This window comes from Schistocerca gregaria, chromosome 2 (assembly GCF_023897955.1).
Source record: "Schistocerca gregaria isolate iqSchGreg1 chromosome 2, iqSchGreg1.2, whole genome shotgun sequence".
In the NCBI taxonomy this organism is placed as follows: Eukaryota; Metazoa; Arthropoda; class Insecta; order Orthoptera; family Acrididae; genus Schistocerca; species Schistocerca gregaria.
The window spans coordinates 294,954,226-294,976,046 of record NC_064921.1 but is presented as its reverse complement, the minus strand read 5'-3'; the positions used below and the strand labels follow the sequence as shown (position 1 = coordinate 294,976,046).

The following is a 21,821-nucleotide window of genomic DNA, read 5'->3' as shown; positions in this document are numbered from 1 at the left end:
CATGTCGTCAAAAAGAAAACGTACAAGATAGAAAGACTAATCACTTAGCAAGTTCATCACGTTAACATTTTCTCTTCGTATGTAAGCTAAGAAAAACAAGTAAGCGAGTATGGTTCCGATGAGTTACTTGAAGTTTTTTCGTGAATGTTCCGTTCTCATTTTCAAACCAATTTTAATATTTTGTGCACTAAAATTCCACATCTTTGTAGTCTTTCTGTAAATAATCACCACGTTAGAGTTTGATTAGAATATATGCTTTACTAGACATGGTCGTGGAACTGGAACCACCGGGCGCGATGACATTTTGCACATTTACAAAGCATGATCAGGATTGGGCGTTACATTAAGTGAGAGAACGATCGAACAAGGATCTGGTCCCGAATCTTTGGATTTGTGCAGTGTCAATTAGCAGCGAAGTCTCCAACTCCTAACACGAAGTATTTTCATCACTTTCAGTTTCTTCAATTTATGATACTGTTTTCTCCTCTTCAGATGATGCCATATCGAAGAACTATTATTTACGGCTACTACGTTCATTTTACAGAAAAATTTATAAGATACAGCGAGGCATTCACCACAGATGAATTTCATTTAATTTTATCCATAAAAGAAAATGTTTTTGCAATTCATTATTATTTATATGTTACTGGCAAGATAATTTTGGATATGATAACGTACAGCACCATCTTGTTCTACGTATTTTAACATAATCTCTGATCCTTGTTTCTTTCTGCTAGCAGTAAACAGTTTGTGGGTAATCTGATTTTTGTGTAGGCACTGGCACTAAAAGATGCTCCTGGAAAGTTGTACGCTCTAGAAGGAGATGTCAGCAACGAGAAAAGCATCCTTGCTGCTTTCAAATGGATTAAGGACAATCTGAAAGGTGTCGACATCCTCATTAACAACGCTGGACTTGTCGTAGAGAGCGACCTATCATGTAAGTAAATATCGCAGTTTATGAGTTTGTTCCGGCATCTCAGTGAAGCAAAACATATTTGTATTCAGTTTGGCAATATCAATGGATTTGGTGTGTTATAAATGCTATGCTTTCCGATATATGCTTATAATGCTGTCATACTGCATCATATATATTTGTACTAACACGTCTGACACATTTTATAATATCTGATAAAACCCATGAAATGTCACTGTAGGCATATCCCATTACTGTTAGAACCTGAGTATGCCTCGTAGAAAGAACTTTACAGTTTTATGCAGTTGCGCGAAAGATCATAGATGAACTGTTGTAAACAGATGTAAGAGGTTTCTTAAATAAAGCAAGGGTAAATTTTTACAAAGTAACTGAACCAAAAACCTCTCTCGTCGACAACAAAAGAGTGCTGGTTATGGGTAGCACTACCTGCTTGAGGTGGTGTTCGATACTCTACATGAAATCGTTTAAAGGCTCTTTTGCAACAGATCCCAGTTCTCAGAAAAAAATTGTGCGTAGTTGCGAAAGACATGCGAAGCTTGGTCCTTCGCAGTCAGATACGGAAAGATACTTTTCTCAGCGCAATAATTCATCAGAGCAGTTCTAAACAGTAAGACGTTATTGTACTTGGAGAGCATCTGCATAGCGCTGGGCGTTAACATTCCGAAAAGGAGGGGAATACATTTGTGAAGAGTATGTACCACTAACCTGCTAAAATGTTTAGCTTCAGCAGCTTTTGCCAAAAGAAAAATTGCCCACTTTGCGGAGATATAAATCATTTAATTAACCTTAAAGTGCATATTTTCTTTCACTGATTTGCTACAGTATAATATTCTGAGATAACTCCTCACCTAGGCAACAAGTGTTGTGGCACAAAAAAAAAGTTCACTGGTGTACAAAAGTTAGGGATCAAAGTAACTTTCACATGACGGGTTACTGCTAACTAGCACAGCTCCATGAAACTTGGACCACACTTAGAAAGAACTGCTGTAATGTGGTACAGAAGATAACTGAAAGGAATACGTATTGGGGCAAATAGAGACTGTATCTTTATTAAGAGCCAGTAATTATACTGCGACTACCGAGATCTGTGGTGGTCCCATCGACATGATTCTCATTAGGTGTCTACTGTCGTAAGAGAACTGGACAGGAAATGCTGGGGAGGACATAGTCGATTATAATGTGAACTGAAGAGCGAGCAGCCTTTCGTGGGTGGAGGACTGATCGTTTTTCAGAAGAAAGCCGTAACAGTCGTACAGGATGACTAACAGTCAGTTTCCCTACTGCTAGTAGAAGGCGGTGGGCAGAGATTTAATCTGATTCTTTTCGTATATGTAGTTTTAATAGTAACTAATATCTGTATCCCAATTAGTGTTAATGCATTTTGTGGAAAATAAACGTAACCCTGACGTGTCTGCGCACAACGCGTTTTGTGAAAAATAAACACTCTCCAGGTGTGGATACACACTGTGAAACCAGCGATTTACGAGACAAGCTGCGGAAGAGTCGGTATGGTTGTGAAACAGCGAGTAGTTGTTTCTGCGACGTAGTGGTGTAGAGAGATGGGGACTCACTTCCTCGACCACAAGCACACATGAGGGAAGTGAGTGACTTCATTCTGGCAACCTGGCATCCCTCACACTTCTACTAACCCTCCCCGCTTCCTTCCACTACCAGCTGTTACATCCCCAGAACACAATTTATCCCTCAATACGGCTCTGCTGTACTTAGATACTGTACAATCATTTAATATTTAGCCTTAACCCAATTCATCTAACGATAAACATTAATTTTATACCATTAAAAAACTGTTCTTAATAATTTGCAGTTTTTTCATCCCCTGCAACGCAGAAACTATTAGTTGTAGAGAAAAAATTAATAGGACCTTTTCTGTAGGAAATTTATGTAGTTAAATTTCTTACTGCAAAACATTTTCGCTAGAAGCTGCAGTTTTCCAGTTATTCAAGAAGAACGTCAAAAAGAGACCTTAAAACGCCACCCACTCTACACTCACTTCCCAAATATAGACATTTTTAGTATGCTGTTCATGACACTCCCCCCTACCACCGTTCAAAATTTTCGACTACACGAATTTTTCCCCTATTCGCCCTTTCATGGTCTTTGTTGGCTGGATACAGCTGACGCTTGAATTTTAGTCACGTTAGTTTGTTTGAAGCATTCTTTCCACTGTCGTAATTATTATATAGGACAATGCAAATATAACGTGTACATAGTATTTGCAGACGTGTAGCCTACCTCCGTTCTGCTACACATATGTGCCATCGAATTAAAAAGTAACAACATGTAGCTTATAACAAATCTGTCGTGTTGAAAAGCACATGAATTTATGTTAGTGTGTACGCTTTTATATGCCAGCTCGTCACATAAAGCTTTGCTTGCCAATTATTAGTTGTAAAATAGTCGGGTTGTTTCCTATATTTGTCAGTCAGGGTAATTTTATTTTATTTTATTTATTTTCCTGTGTTATCAGCTCGTATTTCATGTTCCACATTCCTATGAGCTCGACTGTAACGTTCTCGCTTCTTTAGAGAAAACTAAAGGCATGTATACGTTCAGATGACAACATTAGATGACAGGAAAGCTGTGTAGCATGGAAGAAATTTAGAAGAAATGTAGTGGCCTGTCCTCCAAATTACTGACTATGCCAATCAGAGGTGACGCAGGTTGTAGACACATGGTTGACGATTTATGGAAGTTTGGGTCTGGCCGTGAGGCCGGATAGCCTAATGGTAAGGCGACCGGTCACGATAAGCGGGAAATAGAGGTTCGAGGCCTGGTCAGACACAAATTTTCATTGTCATCATTCCATTATATTGATGGTTGTTCATCTTCACAAGCACGCCGAAGTTACAGTATTCTATAGCCAATGGCCCCTTATACCATCACGCTAAGAGTTGTGCCTGTATGAAGATGACGATTGCAGTCTGTCAACGTTCATTTTCCTCGAAGCCTTCTCACACACGCCAATTGTGAGCTTGTCAGAAAAGACGACGTGGTGCCACATCTGAATCCAGTGTTGCTGTGGGGGCCACTCTCTCTACTGCTGTGTTAAAGTAACACACAACATCGGTCACCATGTTAACACTCTGTGGTCCTCCAGACATCTTTGGACTGTCTGTATTGATATTTGTCTTTCAGTGAACATTCTCATTTACTGACTCAAGGTTCGTGACGTGTCTGGACCATCCTACACGACCTGTATGTCTTTCCTCTCTGGCACTAATCACTAGCAGCTCCTGCGACTCTGCACGGCGTTGAGTATAGTTCTCCTGATCCCCTAGGCTCCAGATTCACACAGAAGTCGCAGAGGATCCCAATCAACGAGAACATCAACGTTGTGGGACGATGGACCTTAGTCTCGATACGCCATTATCACATAGTCGAATCTGATGCGTGCTGGTAGACTGTTTTTTCTTCTACTTACACAGCTAACACTCCAATGCGGTTTTTGGATGAGAAACCCAATGAGTAAATTTTTCTAGTATTAAGAATCTGGAGATGATTGATCCTACCTATACCACACTTCATGAGACTTTGATGTTCGCTGCATGCCACCTCCGTAATAAAGATAAGAAAAACGACGCAATGCAATTACACACTATGATAAGAAAAACGACGCACCAAGAAGGAATGATCCAAGTGGGACGGAAATCGGTAGATGTGACGTACATGTACATACAAACGCTCCGACAACCATGAGTGATGCTCTGAGGTGCCATTAATTTTTCATAGCATGACCCCTGTGGGTGTCATCCGCAGCAACCTCTCAGCGCAGCGCCCTGTTTTGTTACCCTTCATGACAAATCATCCTGGGCTTACATTTCAGCAAAATGATGCCTGCCCGCAAACGGCGAGATTTTCTACTGCTTGTCTTCATGCTTGCCAAACCATACATTGGCGAGCAAGGTAGTCGGGTCTCTCCCCAACTGAGAAGGTTTGGATCATTGTGGGCAGGGCCCTCCAAGCAGCTCGGGATGTTGACTATCTAACGCGCTAATTGGACACATCTTGTCGTGATATCCGTCAGGAGGACATCCAACAACTCTGTCGATCAGTGGCAAGCCGAATAACTGCTTGCGTAAGAGCCAGAGGTGGATCAACGCGTTATTGACTTGCTCAATTTGTGAAGCTCTTTCTCTTAATAAACCATCTAAATTTTTTGAAATTGTAATCATTTGTTTGTCCGTAGATGTACATCACATCTACCGGTTTCCTTCCCATTGGGATAATTCCTTCGTGGCGAGTCCTTTTTTGTCTTAGAGTGTACACAGTCAGCAGCATATTTTTCTGAGAACACTTTAGCTAGTATTTGTTGTTCTCGCCTGAGAGTATTAAAGTTTGACTCTTTGCCGCCCGGATGCTGACAGCCGCCCCTACGGAGTCGTGGAAGCGCATGCTGGACGTGAATGTGCTGGGTCTCAGCATCTGCACCAGGGAGGCCGTGCAGGACATGCTGAGCAGGGGCGTTGACGACGGCTTCATCATCCACATCAGCAGGTAAGCCAGTGTCCAGTATAAACCAAACTTTCAACTAGTCCCCTTACAGTGCACCAATCTACACGGGGAGAAGTAACCATTCTAAGTTAATAAATCATAATCTGCATAGAAAGACATAACTGTTCATTTTTCCTATGCCCTCTTCGGAAGTGCAACGGTAGAGAAATAGTCGGAAAGTGATTTTATGAAACCTCTGCCAAACATTTCGGCGTGTCACCAACCCGCAACGCATCTTTGCTTAGCGGGTTATCGTCAGCCCTACTCAGACAACCAGGTTCGTTTTCGTGGTATCCGGATCAGCTCCCTTAGGGCCTCCCGGTAAACAGCCAGAGCCGCAGAAGATAACAGCAGGGACCGATTTCGATAGCTGCTAGGAAAATTGTAACATTCCGCCGCGCGATTATTTCTGCCAGGTCGGAACCGGCTAGAGTCAGTTCCGTCCTTGCCACCCAGTCACTAATTTACGCGGTGCATTCAAGTTCTAAGGCCTCCGATTTTTTTTCTAATTAAGTACTCACCCGAAATCAATGAAACTGGCGTTAATTCTCGACGTAATCGCCCTGCAGACGTACACATTTTTCACAACGCTGACGCTATGATTCCATGGCAGCGGCGAAGGCTTCCTTAGGAGTCTGTTTTGACCACTGGAAAATCGCTGAGGCAATAGCAGCACAGCTGGTGAATGTGCGGCCACGGAGAGTGTCTTTCATTGTTGGAAAAAGCCAAAAGTCACTAGGAGCCAGGTCAGGTGAGTAGGGAGCATGAGGAATCACTTCAAAGTTGTTATCACGAAGAAACTGTAGCGTAACGTTAGCTCGATGTGCGGGTGCGTTGTCTTGGTGAAACAGCACACGCGCAACCCTTCCCGGACGTTTATGTTGCAGTGCAGGAAGGAATTTGTTCTTCAAAACATTTTCGTAGGATTCACCTGTTACCGTAGTGCCCTTTGGAACGCAATTGGTAAGGATTACGCCCTCACCGTCCCAGGACATGGACACCATCATTTTTTCAGCACTGGCGGTTACCCCTAAATTTTTTTGGTGGCGGTGAATCTGTTTGCTTCCATTGACCTGACTGGTGCTTTGTTTCTGGATTGAAAAATGGCATCCACGTCTCATCCAGTGTCACAACCGACGAAAAGAAAGTCCCATTCGTGCTGTCGTTGCGCGTCAACATTGCTTGGCAACATGCCACATAGGCAGCCATGTGGTCGTCTGTCAGCATTCGTGGCACCCACCTGGATGACACTTTTCGCATTTTCAGGTCGTCATGCAGGATTGTGTGCGCAGAACCCACAGAAATGCCAACTCTGGAGGCGATCTGTTCAACAGTCATTCGGCGATCCCCCAAAGCAATTCTCTCCACTTTCTCGATCATGTCGTCAGACTGGCTTGTGTGATCCCGAGGTTGTTTCGGTTTGTTGTCACACGATGTTCTGCCTTCATTAAACTGTCGCACCCACGAACGCACTTTCGACACATCCATAACTCCATCACCACATGTCTCCTTCAACTGTCGATGAATTTCAATTGGTTTCACACCACGCAAATTCAGAAAATGAATGATTGCACGCTGTTCAAGTAAGGAAAACGTCGCCATTTTAAGTATTTAAAACAGTTCTCATTCTCGCCGCTGGCGGTAAAATTCCATCTACCGTATGGTGCTGCCATCTCTGGGACGTGTTGACAATGAAGGCGGCCTCATTTTAAAACAATGCGCATGTTTCTATCTCTTTCCAGTACAGAGAAAAAAATTGGAGGCCTTAGAACTTGAATGCACCTCATACTATCACCGTTTGAACAGCGTCTGTGAATGGACGCTCCTTTCGCCATCCGAACGGCTGCGCTCTCCCGACCTGTGTTCCGAGCCTTGTGTTCTGCACCATGGACATGTGCTGCTCGTGAGATAGAACTCCGAAGACGTACTTTATTTGGAGTAAAACAATGCGCATGTTTCTATCTCTTTCCAGTCCAGAGAAAAAAATTGGAGGCCTTAGAACTTGAATGCACCTCGTACTGTCACCGTTTGAACAGCGTCTGTGAATGGACGCTTCTTTCGCCATCCGAACGGCTGCACTCTCCCGACCTGTGTTCCGAGCCTTGTGTTCTGCACCATGGACATGTGCTGCTCGTGAGATAGAACTCTGAAGACGTACTTTATTTGGAGATAGACTTTTCACTGGTCAAGAGAACGTAACCTACGCTCTCAAGAATATATTTTCGTTTCTTTGGAGAACAATTGTTTGCGACGAACTTTTCCTTCGCTTTACGAAGAAGAATTTCAGGAGAGCGTTTACTTTGTTTTGTCGTGTTGCATCAGAAGCACCGGACTCCTTTTTTTTTTTGGTTCGAAGTTTGATTGTTAAAGTAAACAAAGTTTAATTACATCTACTTGCGATCTTGTGAAAGCATCCTGTGTCAGGAATACTTCACAATTAAAGAATGAATTGCAGAGTAATCATGCAGACAGAGATATTTGCTTCGACGGTTTGCTCTAGCAAAGTGGTTGTTAGTTATGACAATGTCCTGAATGATTAATGTTACACTTCACTTTGACCGTGCTCAAATAAGTTTGAGTCTTTACGTCTCCAGTCTTCTCATTACTATAATTATTGCGAGTACTTGCTATACTGCAAACGACGTAGACGCAATAGTAACAACGGTTCCCGTAAGATCACCGAAGTTAAGCGCTGTCGGGGCTGCGTTAGCACTTGAACGGTTGACCATCCGGTCTGCCGGGCGCTATTGGCAAGATGGATGCACTCAAGACCTTGTGAGGCAAACTGAGGAGCAACTTGTTTGAGAAGTAGCGGCTCCGGTCTCGTAAATCGAAATACGGCCTGGAGAGGGATGTGCTGACCACATGCCCCTCCATCTCAGCATCCAGTATTGCCTGTGGGCTGAGGATGACACGGGGCCGATCGGTAGCGTTGGGCCTCCACGGCGTGTTCGGGCGGAGTTTAATTTAGTTTTACTTACTATACTCGATGTCTTGCGTAATTAATAGGATAGTTTTTCCATCTGCTACTTCTTTTTGAGCCTGCAGGGTGTCTACTTTAGTTCGTGAACTATACCAGAAGTTTATTCTGAAATGCACATGGCTCACGCCTTAATTTTGAGGCGCCGACTATGCCTGTGAAGATATGTGGAGCAGATTTCACTGACACGTATGACAAGAAAGTAATAGCTGCGCCATTTTCTTTTGGCTCGTCTAGTGGAGTGCTACAGTACAGTGAGGTGTGAATTTCAATGTGCATCAGAACTGCAGACATCAGCCTGATAACAATCACCACATTAATTACGTAACTTTATTTTGTCAAGGTGACAGTTAAAAAACTTTGTGACTATCTCTCGAAAATACTTTATGTTGAACTGGAGCTCTTTTTTTTATTTAAATTATGTAATTATTTCGATTCCAGACCGTCTGAATAGTCTTTAGATCTTCTCAAATACTGTCTATATTACCATTAGAATTCCGGTTTCGCCATTACATACTGTGTGAACTCTGTCCACGGAAGATTTGGAATCCACGTAGTGAAACTCTTGTTAGCACACAATTTGATACCTCTACCCTCACACATTAGAACGAAATTGAGATTTCACAGCAAATCAAGGAATTACTTCCAAGACGCAGTTCTATAATGTATTAATTGTTCTCATACATAGGTATGAGTTTCCAAGTCGCAAATTCACGCTGTAGCAGTTACGTGCACTTACACTGAGGTGACAAACGCCCTGGAGTACATCTACATCTACATGATTACTCTGCAATTCACATTTAAGTGCTTGGCAGAGGGTTCATCGAACCACAATCATACTATCTCTCTACCATTCCACTCCCGAACAGCGTGCGGGAAAAACGAACACCTATATCTGTCTATTCGAGCTCTGATTTCTCTTATTTTATTTTGATGATCATTCCTACCTATGTACGTTGGGCTCAACAAAATATTTTCGCATTCGGAAGAGAAAGTTGGTGACTGAAATTTCGTAAATAGATCTCGCGGTGACGAAAACCGTCTCTGCTTTAATTACTTTTACCCCAACTCGCGTATCATATCTGCCACACTCTTTCCCCTATTACGTGATAATACAACACGAGCTGCCCGTTTTTGCACCCTTTCGATGTCCTCCGTCAATCCCACCTGGTAAGGATCTCATACCGTGCAGCAATATTCTAACAGAGAACGAACGAGTGTAGTGTAAGCTGTCTCTTTAGTGGACTTGTTGCATCTTCTAAGTGTCCTGCCAATGAAACGCAACCTTTGGCTCGCCTTCTCCACAATATTATCTATGTGGTCTTTCCAACTGAAGTTGTTCGTAATTTTAACACCCAGGTACTTAGTTGAATTGAAAGCCTTGAGAATTGTACTATTTACGAGTAATCGAATCCAACGGATTTCTTTTGGAACTCATGTGGATCACTTCACACTTTTCGTTATTTAGCGTCAACTGCCACCTGCCACACCATACACCAATCTTTTCTAAATGGTTTTGCAACTGATTCTGGTCTTCGGATGACCTTACTAGACGGTAAATTACAGCATCATCTGCGAATAGCCTAAGAGAACTGCTTAGATTGTCACCCAGGTCATTTATATAGATCAGGAACAGCAGAGGTCCCAGGACGCTTCCCTGGGGAACACCTGATATCACTTCAGTTTTAATCGATGATTTGCCTTCTATTAGTACGAACTGCGACCTTCCTGACAGGAAATCACGAATCCAGTCGCACAACTGAGACGATACCCCGTAGGCCCGCTGCTTGATTAGAAGTCACTTGTGAGGAACGGTGTCAAAAGCTTTCCGGAAATCTAGAAATACGGAATCAACTTGAGATCCGCTGTCGATAGTGACCATTACTTCGTGCGAATAAAGAGCTAGCTGCGTTGCACAAGAACGATTTTTTCTGAAACCATGCTGATTATGTATCAATAGATCGTTCCCTTCGAGGTGATTTATAATGTTTGAATACAGTATATGCTCCAAAACCCTACTGCAAACCAACGTCAATGATATAGGTCTTTAATTCGATGGATTACTCCTACTACCCTTCTTAGACACTGGTGCGACCTGCGCAATTTTCCAATCTGTAGATAGAGATCTATCGGTGAGCGAGCGGTTGTGTATGATGGCTAAGTAGGGAGCTATTGTAAGAGCGTAATCTGAAAGGAACCTAATCGGTATACAATCTGGACCTGAAGACTTGCCCGTATCAAGTGATTTGAGTTGCTTCGCAATACCTAAGGTATCTACTTCTATGAAACTCATGCTAGCAGCTGTTTGTATTTCAAATTCTGGAATATTCCATTCGTCTTGCCTGGTGAAGGAATTTCGGAAAACTGCGTTCAATATCTCCGCTTTAGCGGCACAGTCGTCGGTAACAGTACCATCGGCACTGCGCAGCGAAGGTATTGACTGCGTCTTGCCGCTTGTGTATTTTACATACGACCAGAATTTCTTCGGATTTTCTACCAAATTTCGAGACAATGTTTCGTTGTGGAACCTATTAAAGGCATCTCGCATTGAAGTCCGTGCAAAATTTCGCGCGCCTGTAAATTTCAGCCAATCTTCAGGACTTCGCGTTTTTCTGAAATTCGTATGCTTTTTCCGTTGCCTCTGCAACAGCGTTTGGACCTGTTTTGTGTACCATGGGGGATCCGTTCCATCTCTTACCAATTTATGAGGTACGAATCTCTCAATTGCTGTTGCTACTATATCTTTGAATTTGAGCCACACCTCGTCTACATCTGCATAGTCAGTTCTGAAGGAATGGAGATTGTCTCTTAGGAAGGCTTCTAGTGACACTTTATCCACTTTCTTAAATAAAATTATTTTGCGTTTGTTTCTGGTGGATTTGGAAGAAACGATATTGAGCCTAGCTACAACGAACTTGTGATCACTAATCCCTGTATCAGTCATGATGCTCTCTATCAGCTCTGGATTGTTTGTGGCTAAGAGGTCAAGTGTGTTTTCGCAACCACTTACAATTAGCGTGGGTCTGTGGACTAACTGCCCGAAATAATTTTCGCAGAAAGCATTTAGGACAATCTCGGAAGATGTTTTCTGCCTACCACCGGTTTTGAACAAGTATTTTTGCCAACATATCGAGGGAAGGTTGAAGTCCCCACCAACTATAACCGTATGAGTGGGGTATTTATTTGTTACGAGACTGAAATTTTCTCTGAACTGTTCAGCACCTATATCATCGAAGTCTGGGGGTCGGTTGAAGGAGCCAATTATTAATTTAGTTCGGCTGCTAAGTATAACCTCCACCCATGCCAATTCGCACGGAGTATCTACTTCGACTTCACTACAAGATGAACCACTACTTACAGACACAAACACTCCACCACCAATTCTGCCTAATCTGTCTTTCCTGAACACCGTCCGAGACTTCGTAAAAATTTCTGCAGATTTCAGGCTTTATCCAACTTTCTGTACCTATAACGATTTCAGCTTCTGTGCTTTATATTAGCGCTTGAAGCTCAGGGAAATTCCCAGCACAACTATAACAATTTACAACTACAATTTCTACAGCACCTCCTAACATAGTGTCGGGCATCCTTCTGCTCTGTGTAGTGCGGCAACTAGACTTAGCATGGACTCAACAAGTCGTTGGAAGTCGCCTGCAGAAACATTGAGCCACGCTGCCTCTATAGTCGTCAATAATTGCGAAAGTAGTGCCGGTAAAATATTTTGTGCAAGAACTCATCTCTCGATTACGTCCCATGAAACTTCGATGGAATTCATGTCGGGCGATCTGGTGGCCACATCATCTGCTCAAGCAGTCCAGAATGTTGCTCAAACCAACCGTGAACAATCGTGGCTCAGTGACATGGCGCATTGTCATCCACAAAAATTGCATCGTTGTATGGGAACAAGAAGTCAATGAATGGTTGCAAATTGTCTCCAAGAGGAGGACGAACCAGAGGCTCCAGTCCATTCCATGTAAACACCTTTCTGGAGCCACCACCAACCCTGCACAGTGCATTGTTGACAACTTGGATCCGTTGCTTCCTGCGGTCTGCGCCACACTCGAACCTTATCACTAGCTCTTACCAACTGGAATAGTAGCTTATCTGACCGGACTATGATTTCCAGTCGCCTAGAGTCAAACCGATATGGTTTCGAGCCCAAGAGAGGCGTTTCAGACGATGTCGTGCTTGTTAGCAAAGGCACTCACGTCGGTCATTTGCTGCCATAGCCTATTAACGCAACGTTTCGTGGTGCTGTCCTAACGGATACATTCACCGTACGTCCCCCACTGATTTCCGAGGCTATGTCACCCAGTTTTGTTTGTCTGTTAGCACTGACAACTCTACTCGAACACTGCTGCTGTCGATCGTTAAATGAAGGACATTAACCACTGGGTTGTTCGTGGTGGGAGGTAATGCCTGAAATTTAGTGTTCTCAGCACACTATTGACACTGTGGATCTCGAATGTTGAATTCCCTAACAAAATCCCCAATGGAATGTCCAATGCGTATAGCTCCAACTACCATTTCGCGTTCAGTCTGTTAATTCCCATCGTGCGGTCATAGTCATGTCCGAAATCTTTTCGCATGTATCACCTGAGCACAAATGACAGATCCAGCAATGCACTGCCGTTTTATACCTTGTGTACTACCGCCATTTATATATGTCCATATCGCTGTCTCATGACTTTTGTCACCTGATTCTATTACGTAAAGGAATGACATGCTACACTTTGTGGTTTTTAATGACCTCCGTATCTAGTGTAACACATTCAATCACACAAATCTTTATTTGTATCACCTACGAAATTTCCTATTGAATTAGATAGGATTAATTTAGGTCAGATGCACCATATGCAGATGAGCAGTGCGTTTTCACAGCCACAGATCGTCAAGAATTTCTGGGCGAGATCGGATATTTCTTAGAATTCTCAAGACAGTCTACACAGTGCTCTCATATAATGTCCTCCTTTATATCAACTGGCAAGTACCTGTGGCAATGCAGACATAGTTCAGAATTACAAGAATAATAACTCATCGTTGTTCTAACTGGTCATTCAAGTCGAAAACTAGGATGTTTTTATTAAATTTGATCGCTTATTACTTTCAGTTTCCCCAGAGCGGTTTTTGACGTGGCTCAATAAATGTGACGAAACCAAGACGCTCTTGGCTCTGTACTATGAATGAAAAAGTTTGTGTCTTCAACGAGGTCGCTGGAGTGCCAGCACAAGAGCGGACTGAAATAGATCAGAAAATTATCCGAGGGTTATTCAAGAGGGAAAACGTATAAAATAATATGTACCAAAATTAAACAATAGAGGAAAGTACAGAGAATGAATAAAATCCATCTCGGTATCTGCTTTAAATTATTTCTGGAAATGATGAGAAAGATAAATCTGGAAATTCGAACAAATATCTCAAACTTGATCCTCTAACTCAGCTCCGTGAGCAGATGGTGAGAGCAAGACTGCCAGCAGCGAGTACTGTAACACCTCGCCCCCCTCCCCCGTTCCCCTGCCCCCCCCCCCCCCCCCCTCGTCCCAGGGAACACCGTGGGGAGCCGCGTGGAGCGTAGATTGTCTTTATATTTCTTGTCTTATTATAGGTCATTCACTTCCAGGTAAAGATTAGCGCAATTTTACTGGAAGCGTTTTATCTTCCCATCACTAGCGCTACGAATCCTAATTTTTTTCACCAATGTGATTGGCCTCTTCGTCCGTAGACATATAAATTAATAAATTCCGAGAGAAACTCACATTTGATACACTTCCTTCAACGATGTCAAGAATGCCACGTCCAACTGTGTGCCTGCCATGTCTACACATTTATTGAGCGCTGAAGATGTTGCAAGATGGCCATGAACGTTCTCCGCTATAACCTGTGTGGGACGCATGATTGACATGTTTGAATGGCACCACGCGAGGTTGTTCTATCTGAAGTGGACATAAATGTTCAGCTACAGTTACCAAGTATTCATTTATTAAATCACCATCTATGAAAATGGGCAAGGACTTTGCTAAAAGTAGTGAAAATTTGTTGGTCATCTGAACGGCACATTCGCTTAATTTATGTTCCTCTTCTTCTTCCTCATCCCAGAGGTTCCTTGAGTCTTACAACTTCTTATACACGCTCAGGTCCTTCGAAATTTTTGGTATCCGTATTCGTGTACGTGTAAAGACATAGCGCCTTTGTATACTGGCTTTCTGAAAGAATTGAGTCTTGTGATACACTAAATATTCGGTGAACCCATCTATTTGTGTAAAAACGTAACATTCCAGGCACTGGGGATCGAAATCGAAGATATTGTCGGCGTTATACAGTGCCGAGTCGCCACCGGTTTCAAAACTGACTCTCCTCTATTTTGCAGCTGCAGCTTCTCCCGTGTTGTCGCAACCATACAGAGCATGCCCATTTTCTTCACTCTCTGCCTCGTTTTAACTGCTGTGTTCGCGAGCAAGGGAGTGAGCAGGCAAGAGTGCTCACTCTCAAAATCAGCGAGTTGTTAAGCCCTGCTCTAGTATGAAGGTTCATTGTGTCAGCAGATTTGGACTCTATGCAATAGGCTGGCTGACAAGAAAGAATATTACATGCTCTGATCAAAAACTGCTATTGGTGCAGGACAATTGCAGAAGGGGGGAGAATGACAGATCAGCTCTTGCAGAACATGTTTGCAGCCAGGAGACCACCATATTCATTTTTACGGGACTTAAGTACTGGCAGCCGCGAGCGGAAACCACGAAAGACTATACACAGAAGCCATAGAGATATAAAATACCTTAGGAATTACAGTAGGATGGACGAGGGCGTGAAATGGAATGACATTTGGATCCCTGTGCTGAAGAAGATGTGTACCAGTCTTCCACCATGGGGTGATAGCAATAGCAGACGACGGCAGTCGACAACGGCCAATTGCGCGCGGGTATGCAAAACATGTGACGTCACGCCTCTGCGTGGGAGCTGGCGTAGACGAAATTTTACTGCAGTCAGCAGCAAGCTAAGGTGTGAATCGGACACTCAAAGAAACTAGGATAGCCCTTGAAAACGTCCTCTGAATATGTGGACGAAATGTTGGGTTTAAAAGTGAAATCCTTCCCATCTCGGTGTAAAAGCCCAGAACATTTTATTATCTGTGACATTGCCGGGAAAGTTAGCATTTTGCAACTTGGCAGTTCGTTAACACTCTCCTTGACTGGATATTATTTACCGCACACAGATCATTAAGAATCTACATATACAGATACATCACACTCCTCAAGCCACCTAATGGTGTGTGGCGGAGGGTACTTTCTGTACCACTATCTGATCCCTCCAACCCTGTTCCACTCGCGAATAGTGCATGGGAAGAATGAAGCCTCTGTATTGGCTCTAATTTCTTGAATTTTCTCCTCGTGGTCAATACGAGAGATGTATGAGGAGGGAAGTAATACGTTGTCTGACTCCTCCCGAAAAGTGCTGTCCCGAAATTTCTGTAGTAAATCACTCCGCGATGCACAACAGCGATGCACAACGTCTCTCTTGTAACGCATGCCAGTGGAGTTCGTTTAGCATCTCCGTAACGCTCTCTCGCCAGCGAAACTATCCCGTGACGAAACGCGCTGCTCTTTGTTGGATCTTCCCTACCTCCTCTATCAGTTATAACTCGTAGGGATCCCAGATAGATGAACAATACTGAATAATCGGGCGAACAAGCGCCTTATAAGCCACCTCTTTCGTGGATGAGTCACATTTCCTTAAGATTCTTCCGATGAATCGGAGTCTTGTGTCAGCTTTTCCCTCTGTCTGTTTCATATGGTCATTCCACCTAAGGTCGCTCTGGACAGTTACGCCTAGGTATTTTACGGCAGACGCTGTCTCCAGCTGTTTGTCATCAATACTGTAGCTGTACAGTAGTGGATTTCTTTTCCTATGTATGTGCAGTACGTTACATCTTGGATCTGTAGTTTGTCTGGGACTGCAGGTAGTCTCACAGTTTCCTGTCGTTGTTTCCAGCTTAACTGCACACCTGCCAGCGTTCGGAACAGAAACTGCCATGTACTCTGCCACCAAGCACGCCGTCAATGTGCTTCTCGAAGGCCTCAGGAAAGACCTCGTCGCCAAAAAGAGCAAGATTCGAGTGGGGGTAAGTCAACATCTATCACTATATTGTACCTTAACGGGACGAAGCAGGGATAAACAGCATCAAATCTCCTGTTCTAGAAACAATGTAGATTATTTGACTCAATAAGCACGTTTCTCGCCATACTTTCTAGAATGGTAACAGAGGCACGTGTGGGTATTTACTCCTAACATGTCTTCTGCCTTAGCCTTACCGAATGTGAGCATGTTTGGCCATCTTTTTAATAGGATATCACGAATAGTTTGTGTTTAGACAGGTAAGAACAGGACGTCATTAACAGACTCCTATGTTTCATTCAGTTTCATTACTGTCTATAATTTGTATCTTGATGAATTTCATCGTTTCCTGTTCATTTATAGTTCTTACCAACATCTCTATCTCTCTCACTTGATGAACGACTCAATACAATTTCATAACTCATTTCGGTAATTCAGAACTGGTCGCACACACTGATTGTAAACTTTTCCTTTTTGGCACAACACCTATTTCCCAAAAGCAGTAAAAGATTTTTGGATTCATCTGATTATTTATTTTATTGTCAATACAGCAATACTTTGCATTTACCCTAAATGGAAAATGTTCGTCATCTAGTAGTCTATTATTATAGGCAAAACAATGTGTTTCAGACACGTATTCCTTTTTTGTTTCCGCTGTTTACCTGATTACATTCTCTAGGTTTCGTGATATTGCATCTTCGAGCTCTTCTTTCAGTTCTGAATTTCTCACTACCTTTATGAAGTCTAACAGAAGCTACAGTATTCAAATGTATGTTCCTTACCACACTATCGTAGTTTCAGCCAGCGTCTGGTTTCTCAAGAACTGTTGGTAACGATAGTTACCAAACTTTACATTGTCCGTTACAGAGTATGTTGGGTCACTAGCATTTTTAACCCACCTGTATTCTTTCACGTACACCATGAGTTCCCAAACTTTTCCTCTGACGGAACACTTGGCGTATCTTGGTATTCTGATGGAACACATTGTTTATTTTGAAGATTGAAAAGCTTGTTTTGTTCAGTGAGTACTTCAATTTTAAATCACAGCTAATAATATAGAAATTATAATAAAATTTTAAAATTATTCAATATCGTAACAATATCGAAAAAACCTCATGTTATTAATAGTTTTTCACGGAGTACTTACTCACTTCCCGCGGAAAGTCAGTGTACCGCAGAACGCCTTTTGAGTAACTATGATGTACAGTGTAATAAATGCAACGTCACTCCAGCTTTCGGAATTTCTTCTTCTCAGACATTCTGTAACTAATTTTGCAACCTCCATTTGTATTACCTAATTTCCATATTTAGCATATTATTATTATTATCATTCTGTGTTTGTGATTCATTGTTTGAACTACACAGACATTTAAAAAGTTGTATATTTGCACAATTTCCTCTCTATTGTAAGTTAGTTCGACATTTATTAATGTAAATCGTAAGCCGAAGAGAAATTTATATAATTTTAAGAGTAGAAGAGATAGTAATATGTATTGCAACAGCATAAATAAAAATGTATTAGACCCTACATTTCCTTCATTAGTAAGCTAACGCGCTTAATTAGATCAAAAAAAATTTCTAATGCATTTAGGACGGTATTCCAACTTTATTTCCCTGTGTTAATGCGTGAATAGCCGGCAAAGTGAAATCGCGTCCCCTCATGACGGAGTCCCCAGAAGATCTGGAGTAAATACCCTCCTTACGAAGTAGCCAGAACATTTGTCTGCAATTTTCTCAGTCCTCTCTCTTTGGTGACATGCTGATGGCTGAGATTGTTGCAACGGAGGACTCTTGCAGTTTTAGATAATATTGTTTTAAATAAACGTGATTATGTGCAAAAGATGCAACGTTTACTATCTGATTCATCGTATCACAGAATCGATGCTGACCCTACGAAAAGTATTGAGAGAAAGACCAACAGCCTCCTGAAGAAAAGTGGTTTGTCACAGGACACTATCAAGAGGCTTAACACCTATAGTGCCGTTCCCCCTAGGTTATATGGCCTTCCAAAGGTTCACAAGGAAGGGGTTCTTTCCGTCCTATAGTGAGTGACATCGGCGCTCCTACATGACTTGCAGTCTACAGGAAACGTACTCACACCGACTTGTACTTACAAGCTAATAGTTGTCACCATCCGGCGCAGCGTGAAGGGGTACTTCGTAACTTGGTACACAGGGCACATGTCGTTTCTGACGCTGAGACTTTGCCAGCTGAGCTGTCCCATCTTGAAGTTACATTTCGTCAAAATGGTTATAGTGATAGACAGACTGAATGTGCGTTGCGCTATCGACCAACTGTACACCGGGTGATTGATGATAATTCTGAGTCAACACCTAAGTCTACTGCCTTTTTGCCTTACGTAGGAAACACGTCCAACAAGATCGGTCGTATTTTACGGAAATACGATGTGAAATGTGTTTTCCGACCTCCATCTAAAATTCGAGCACTTTTGAGTTCCGTTAAGGATGATCTTGGACTGCGTAAGGCGGGTGTGTATCGTATTCCTTGTAGCTGCGGCATGGCATATATTGGTCAAAATATCAGGACCGTGGAGGACCGATGTACTGAGCATAATCGGCACACACGATTACAGCAGCCAAATAGATGTGCTATTGCCGAACATTGCTTGGATACTGGTCACCCCATGTTATATAATAACACCGAGATATTGGCATGCACGTCCAGCTATTGGGACAGTGTTATTAGGGAGGCAGTTGAGATTAAATTAGCGAGCAACCTCGTTAACAGGGATGGAGGTTTCTGTTTAAACTCTGTTTGGAATCCGGCTCTCTCCCTTGTCAAAAAGCACAGGGGCAGAGTCAATGCTACCTCACCTGCAAATTCATAGTCTCACTATCGATAGCTCTGACGTTGGTCATCTTTGGTAGCACTAGTGTTCAGAGTGTGTGTGTGTGTTATCTTTCCTGTTTCTGTCCGATAACCGAGGTATTAAATTTGCATGTACGACGCCTTTCCGTTGCAGTTTTCCATGAAAATGGCGGGGTGTTCTCCCGCCGAAATATCGGGGGTCGCTGAAAGTATTACCTGGCTGAATTCCCGGAAGTTGTTTGAAAGTTTGAGATGAATTCTACCGTGGGAGGAGGCACGGTGGTCAAGACAGTCGACTAGATGTCATGAAGAGAGGAGCTCAATTCCTATTGCAGTTTTTCAGATATGGGGCTGATGTAGTTTTCCGAAAGAGATTAATGTGAATGCTGGGATGGTTCCTTTGGAACGGTTATGGCCGATTTATATCTCCAGCTATGCTACCTGTATATTCGTGCTTCCTTTCCAGCAACGAAAATTGATTCATAATCATATGTAATGGAATCTGACAAAAGGCTTGAGCGATGGAATATTTATTTTTATCTGCGTAATATTACAATCTGTGATAAGAGAAATTCGCTTACTCACTTAGAGGTGCTTTAACATTGAGCCACATTGTTGCTTGCTATTTGAACAAAATACCTTTGAGAATTAGTTATCTATCGCAAGGGGTTCACAGCATAACGAACAACGCGTTATTGCTACCTTACTGAACAACGAGACAGAAATATTAAAATTTTTCCCCAGATGAGTTATGTTAGTTTTTGGGTTCGAATAAGCGATTATTGGTGAGATACGTTTCGTAGTTTTGATGTAGAAGGTGAGGATAAAAACGAATCTGAACTTTGAATGTGCATGAACCTGAACTTTGTTTGCTGTTGTTATGGTTAGTTGAATGGTTTACCACATGGGCGTCTCTACCGTTCTCACAAGAAATGTGCGTAACCATCATAGTACGAGATACAATAATAATAACTATAAAAAGAAAGGTGATGATAATAATTTTGACGGAACTCCAGAGAGTGTTACACAAAATGCTAACGTGAAGACGGTGGGCACTTTTTATTGCTGTCCCACGTACCTGGTTTTTATTGGCTGCTCTGTCAGTCTATACTCCATTCTAAGATGTTACCAGGCTGTTGTGTATGAGAAGAATGAGCCGCCACATCAAAGCCTCTTTATGTAGCAACAGGGAATCATAGCATTACAATTACGTTGTGCTACATTTCCTATTTCATTGACAAGTTTTACACTGTATAGAAGAGAGAAGCTGTCAATCTGACACAGCGAAATTCCGTTACAGGCAGTTTCTCCGGGCACTGTGAAGACAGAGCTGCTAAACAACGGGAAATTCTGGCCTAAAGACCTTTACGATAGAGCCCCGTACATGGAACCAGAGGATGTAGCAGAAGCCGTGGTTTACATGTTATCCCAGCATCCTCGAGTACAGGTAAGCTTCTTTCACAGTTCTTTCAGCGCAAAATAATTTAGTTTATCGATCACGGCTTAGAAGCCTTATGTATTTCGAAAGTGTCACGTGTTTTGAACTACGTTCTTATAAACCGATCGGTAGTAAGTGTCCTAATTTTTAGCTGACACTACTGTTGCGCAAAGCAGGGTTTTTTTATCGCTTTTACAGCGCTTAACAATTGAAACACTTTCTTTTGATGTTGCAGGTTCATGACATCGTTTTACGTCCAAACGGCAGTGCTGCATAAGGACAATAATAGTGGAGAATTACAGATGTTGCTATTGTAGACAAGTAACGCTTTGTGATGCTGGATCTTCGTGAACTGTGGCATTATAAAACACATTGACATAATACAACAAAAATACAGTTGTATACTGAAATCTGCTTATTCCACGTTTACTATCTTACGTGGAACATATTGAAGCCCTTGTACGTGTTTCATGCTTTTGTTTCACAGAATGTCTGTCATTTGTGTGGTTGTCAAAGACGAAAACGTTTCGTATTACACTGTATGAGTAGAGTTGTGCTATGTATAAAAGTCTTGCTATTAATAAAATTGTCTGAAAAGTCGAAGAATCAGAATAAGGTTTCCTTTACAAAGAGGAATTTACGAGGGTAATTCCAAAAGTAAGGTCTCCTATTTTTATATAAGTACATAGACCTATTATTTCTACAATGGTTTACATCAGTTTACAGCTTGAACATTTAGCTATTTTTCGACATAATCACCATTTCAGTAGATGCATTTTTGTAGGCGCTGTGGTAGTTTTTGTATACCCATGTCATACCAGCTAGCCGCCATGCTGTTCAGAAAGCTATGAACCTCTTCTTTCACCTCGTCGTCGGAGATGAATCGCTTTCCGGCCAAATGTTCTTTTAACCTTGGGAACAGGTGATAGGCACTGGGCGCCAAGTGAGGCCTACAGTGTGTGTGTGTGTGTGTGTGTGATTATGTTCCACTCAAACTGTTGCAGGAGAGCAACGGC

At 42.3% G+C, this 21,821-nt stretch overlaps 1 protein-coding gene across 1 annotated transcript in view; it reads left to right on the top strand.

Annotated features, from left to right (window-relative positions):
- Window positions 1-21,417, top strand: part of LOC126336130 (dehydrogenase/reductase SDR family member 11-like) — a 31,425-nt gene extending 10,008 nt beyond the window's left edge. Inside the window, exons 2-6 of the mRNA XM_049999620.1 lie at window positions 775-937; window positions 5,320-5,449; window positions 16,416-16,545; window positions 20,668-20,814; window positions 21,041-21,417. Coding sequence (XP_049855577.1) covers window positions 775-937; window positions 5,320-5,449; window positions 16,416-16,545; window positions 20,668-20,814; window positions 21,041-21,082 — 612 coding nt within the window. The 3' untranslated portion in view covers window positions 21,083-21,417. The remainder of the gene's footprint in view (window positions 1-774; window positions 938-5,319; window positions 5,450-16,415; window positions 16,546-20,667; window positions 20,815-21,040) is intronic.
- Window positions 21,418-21,821: the final 404 nt, after the last annotated feature.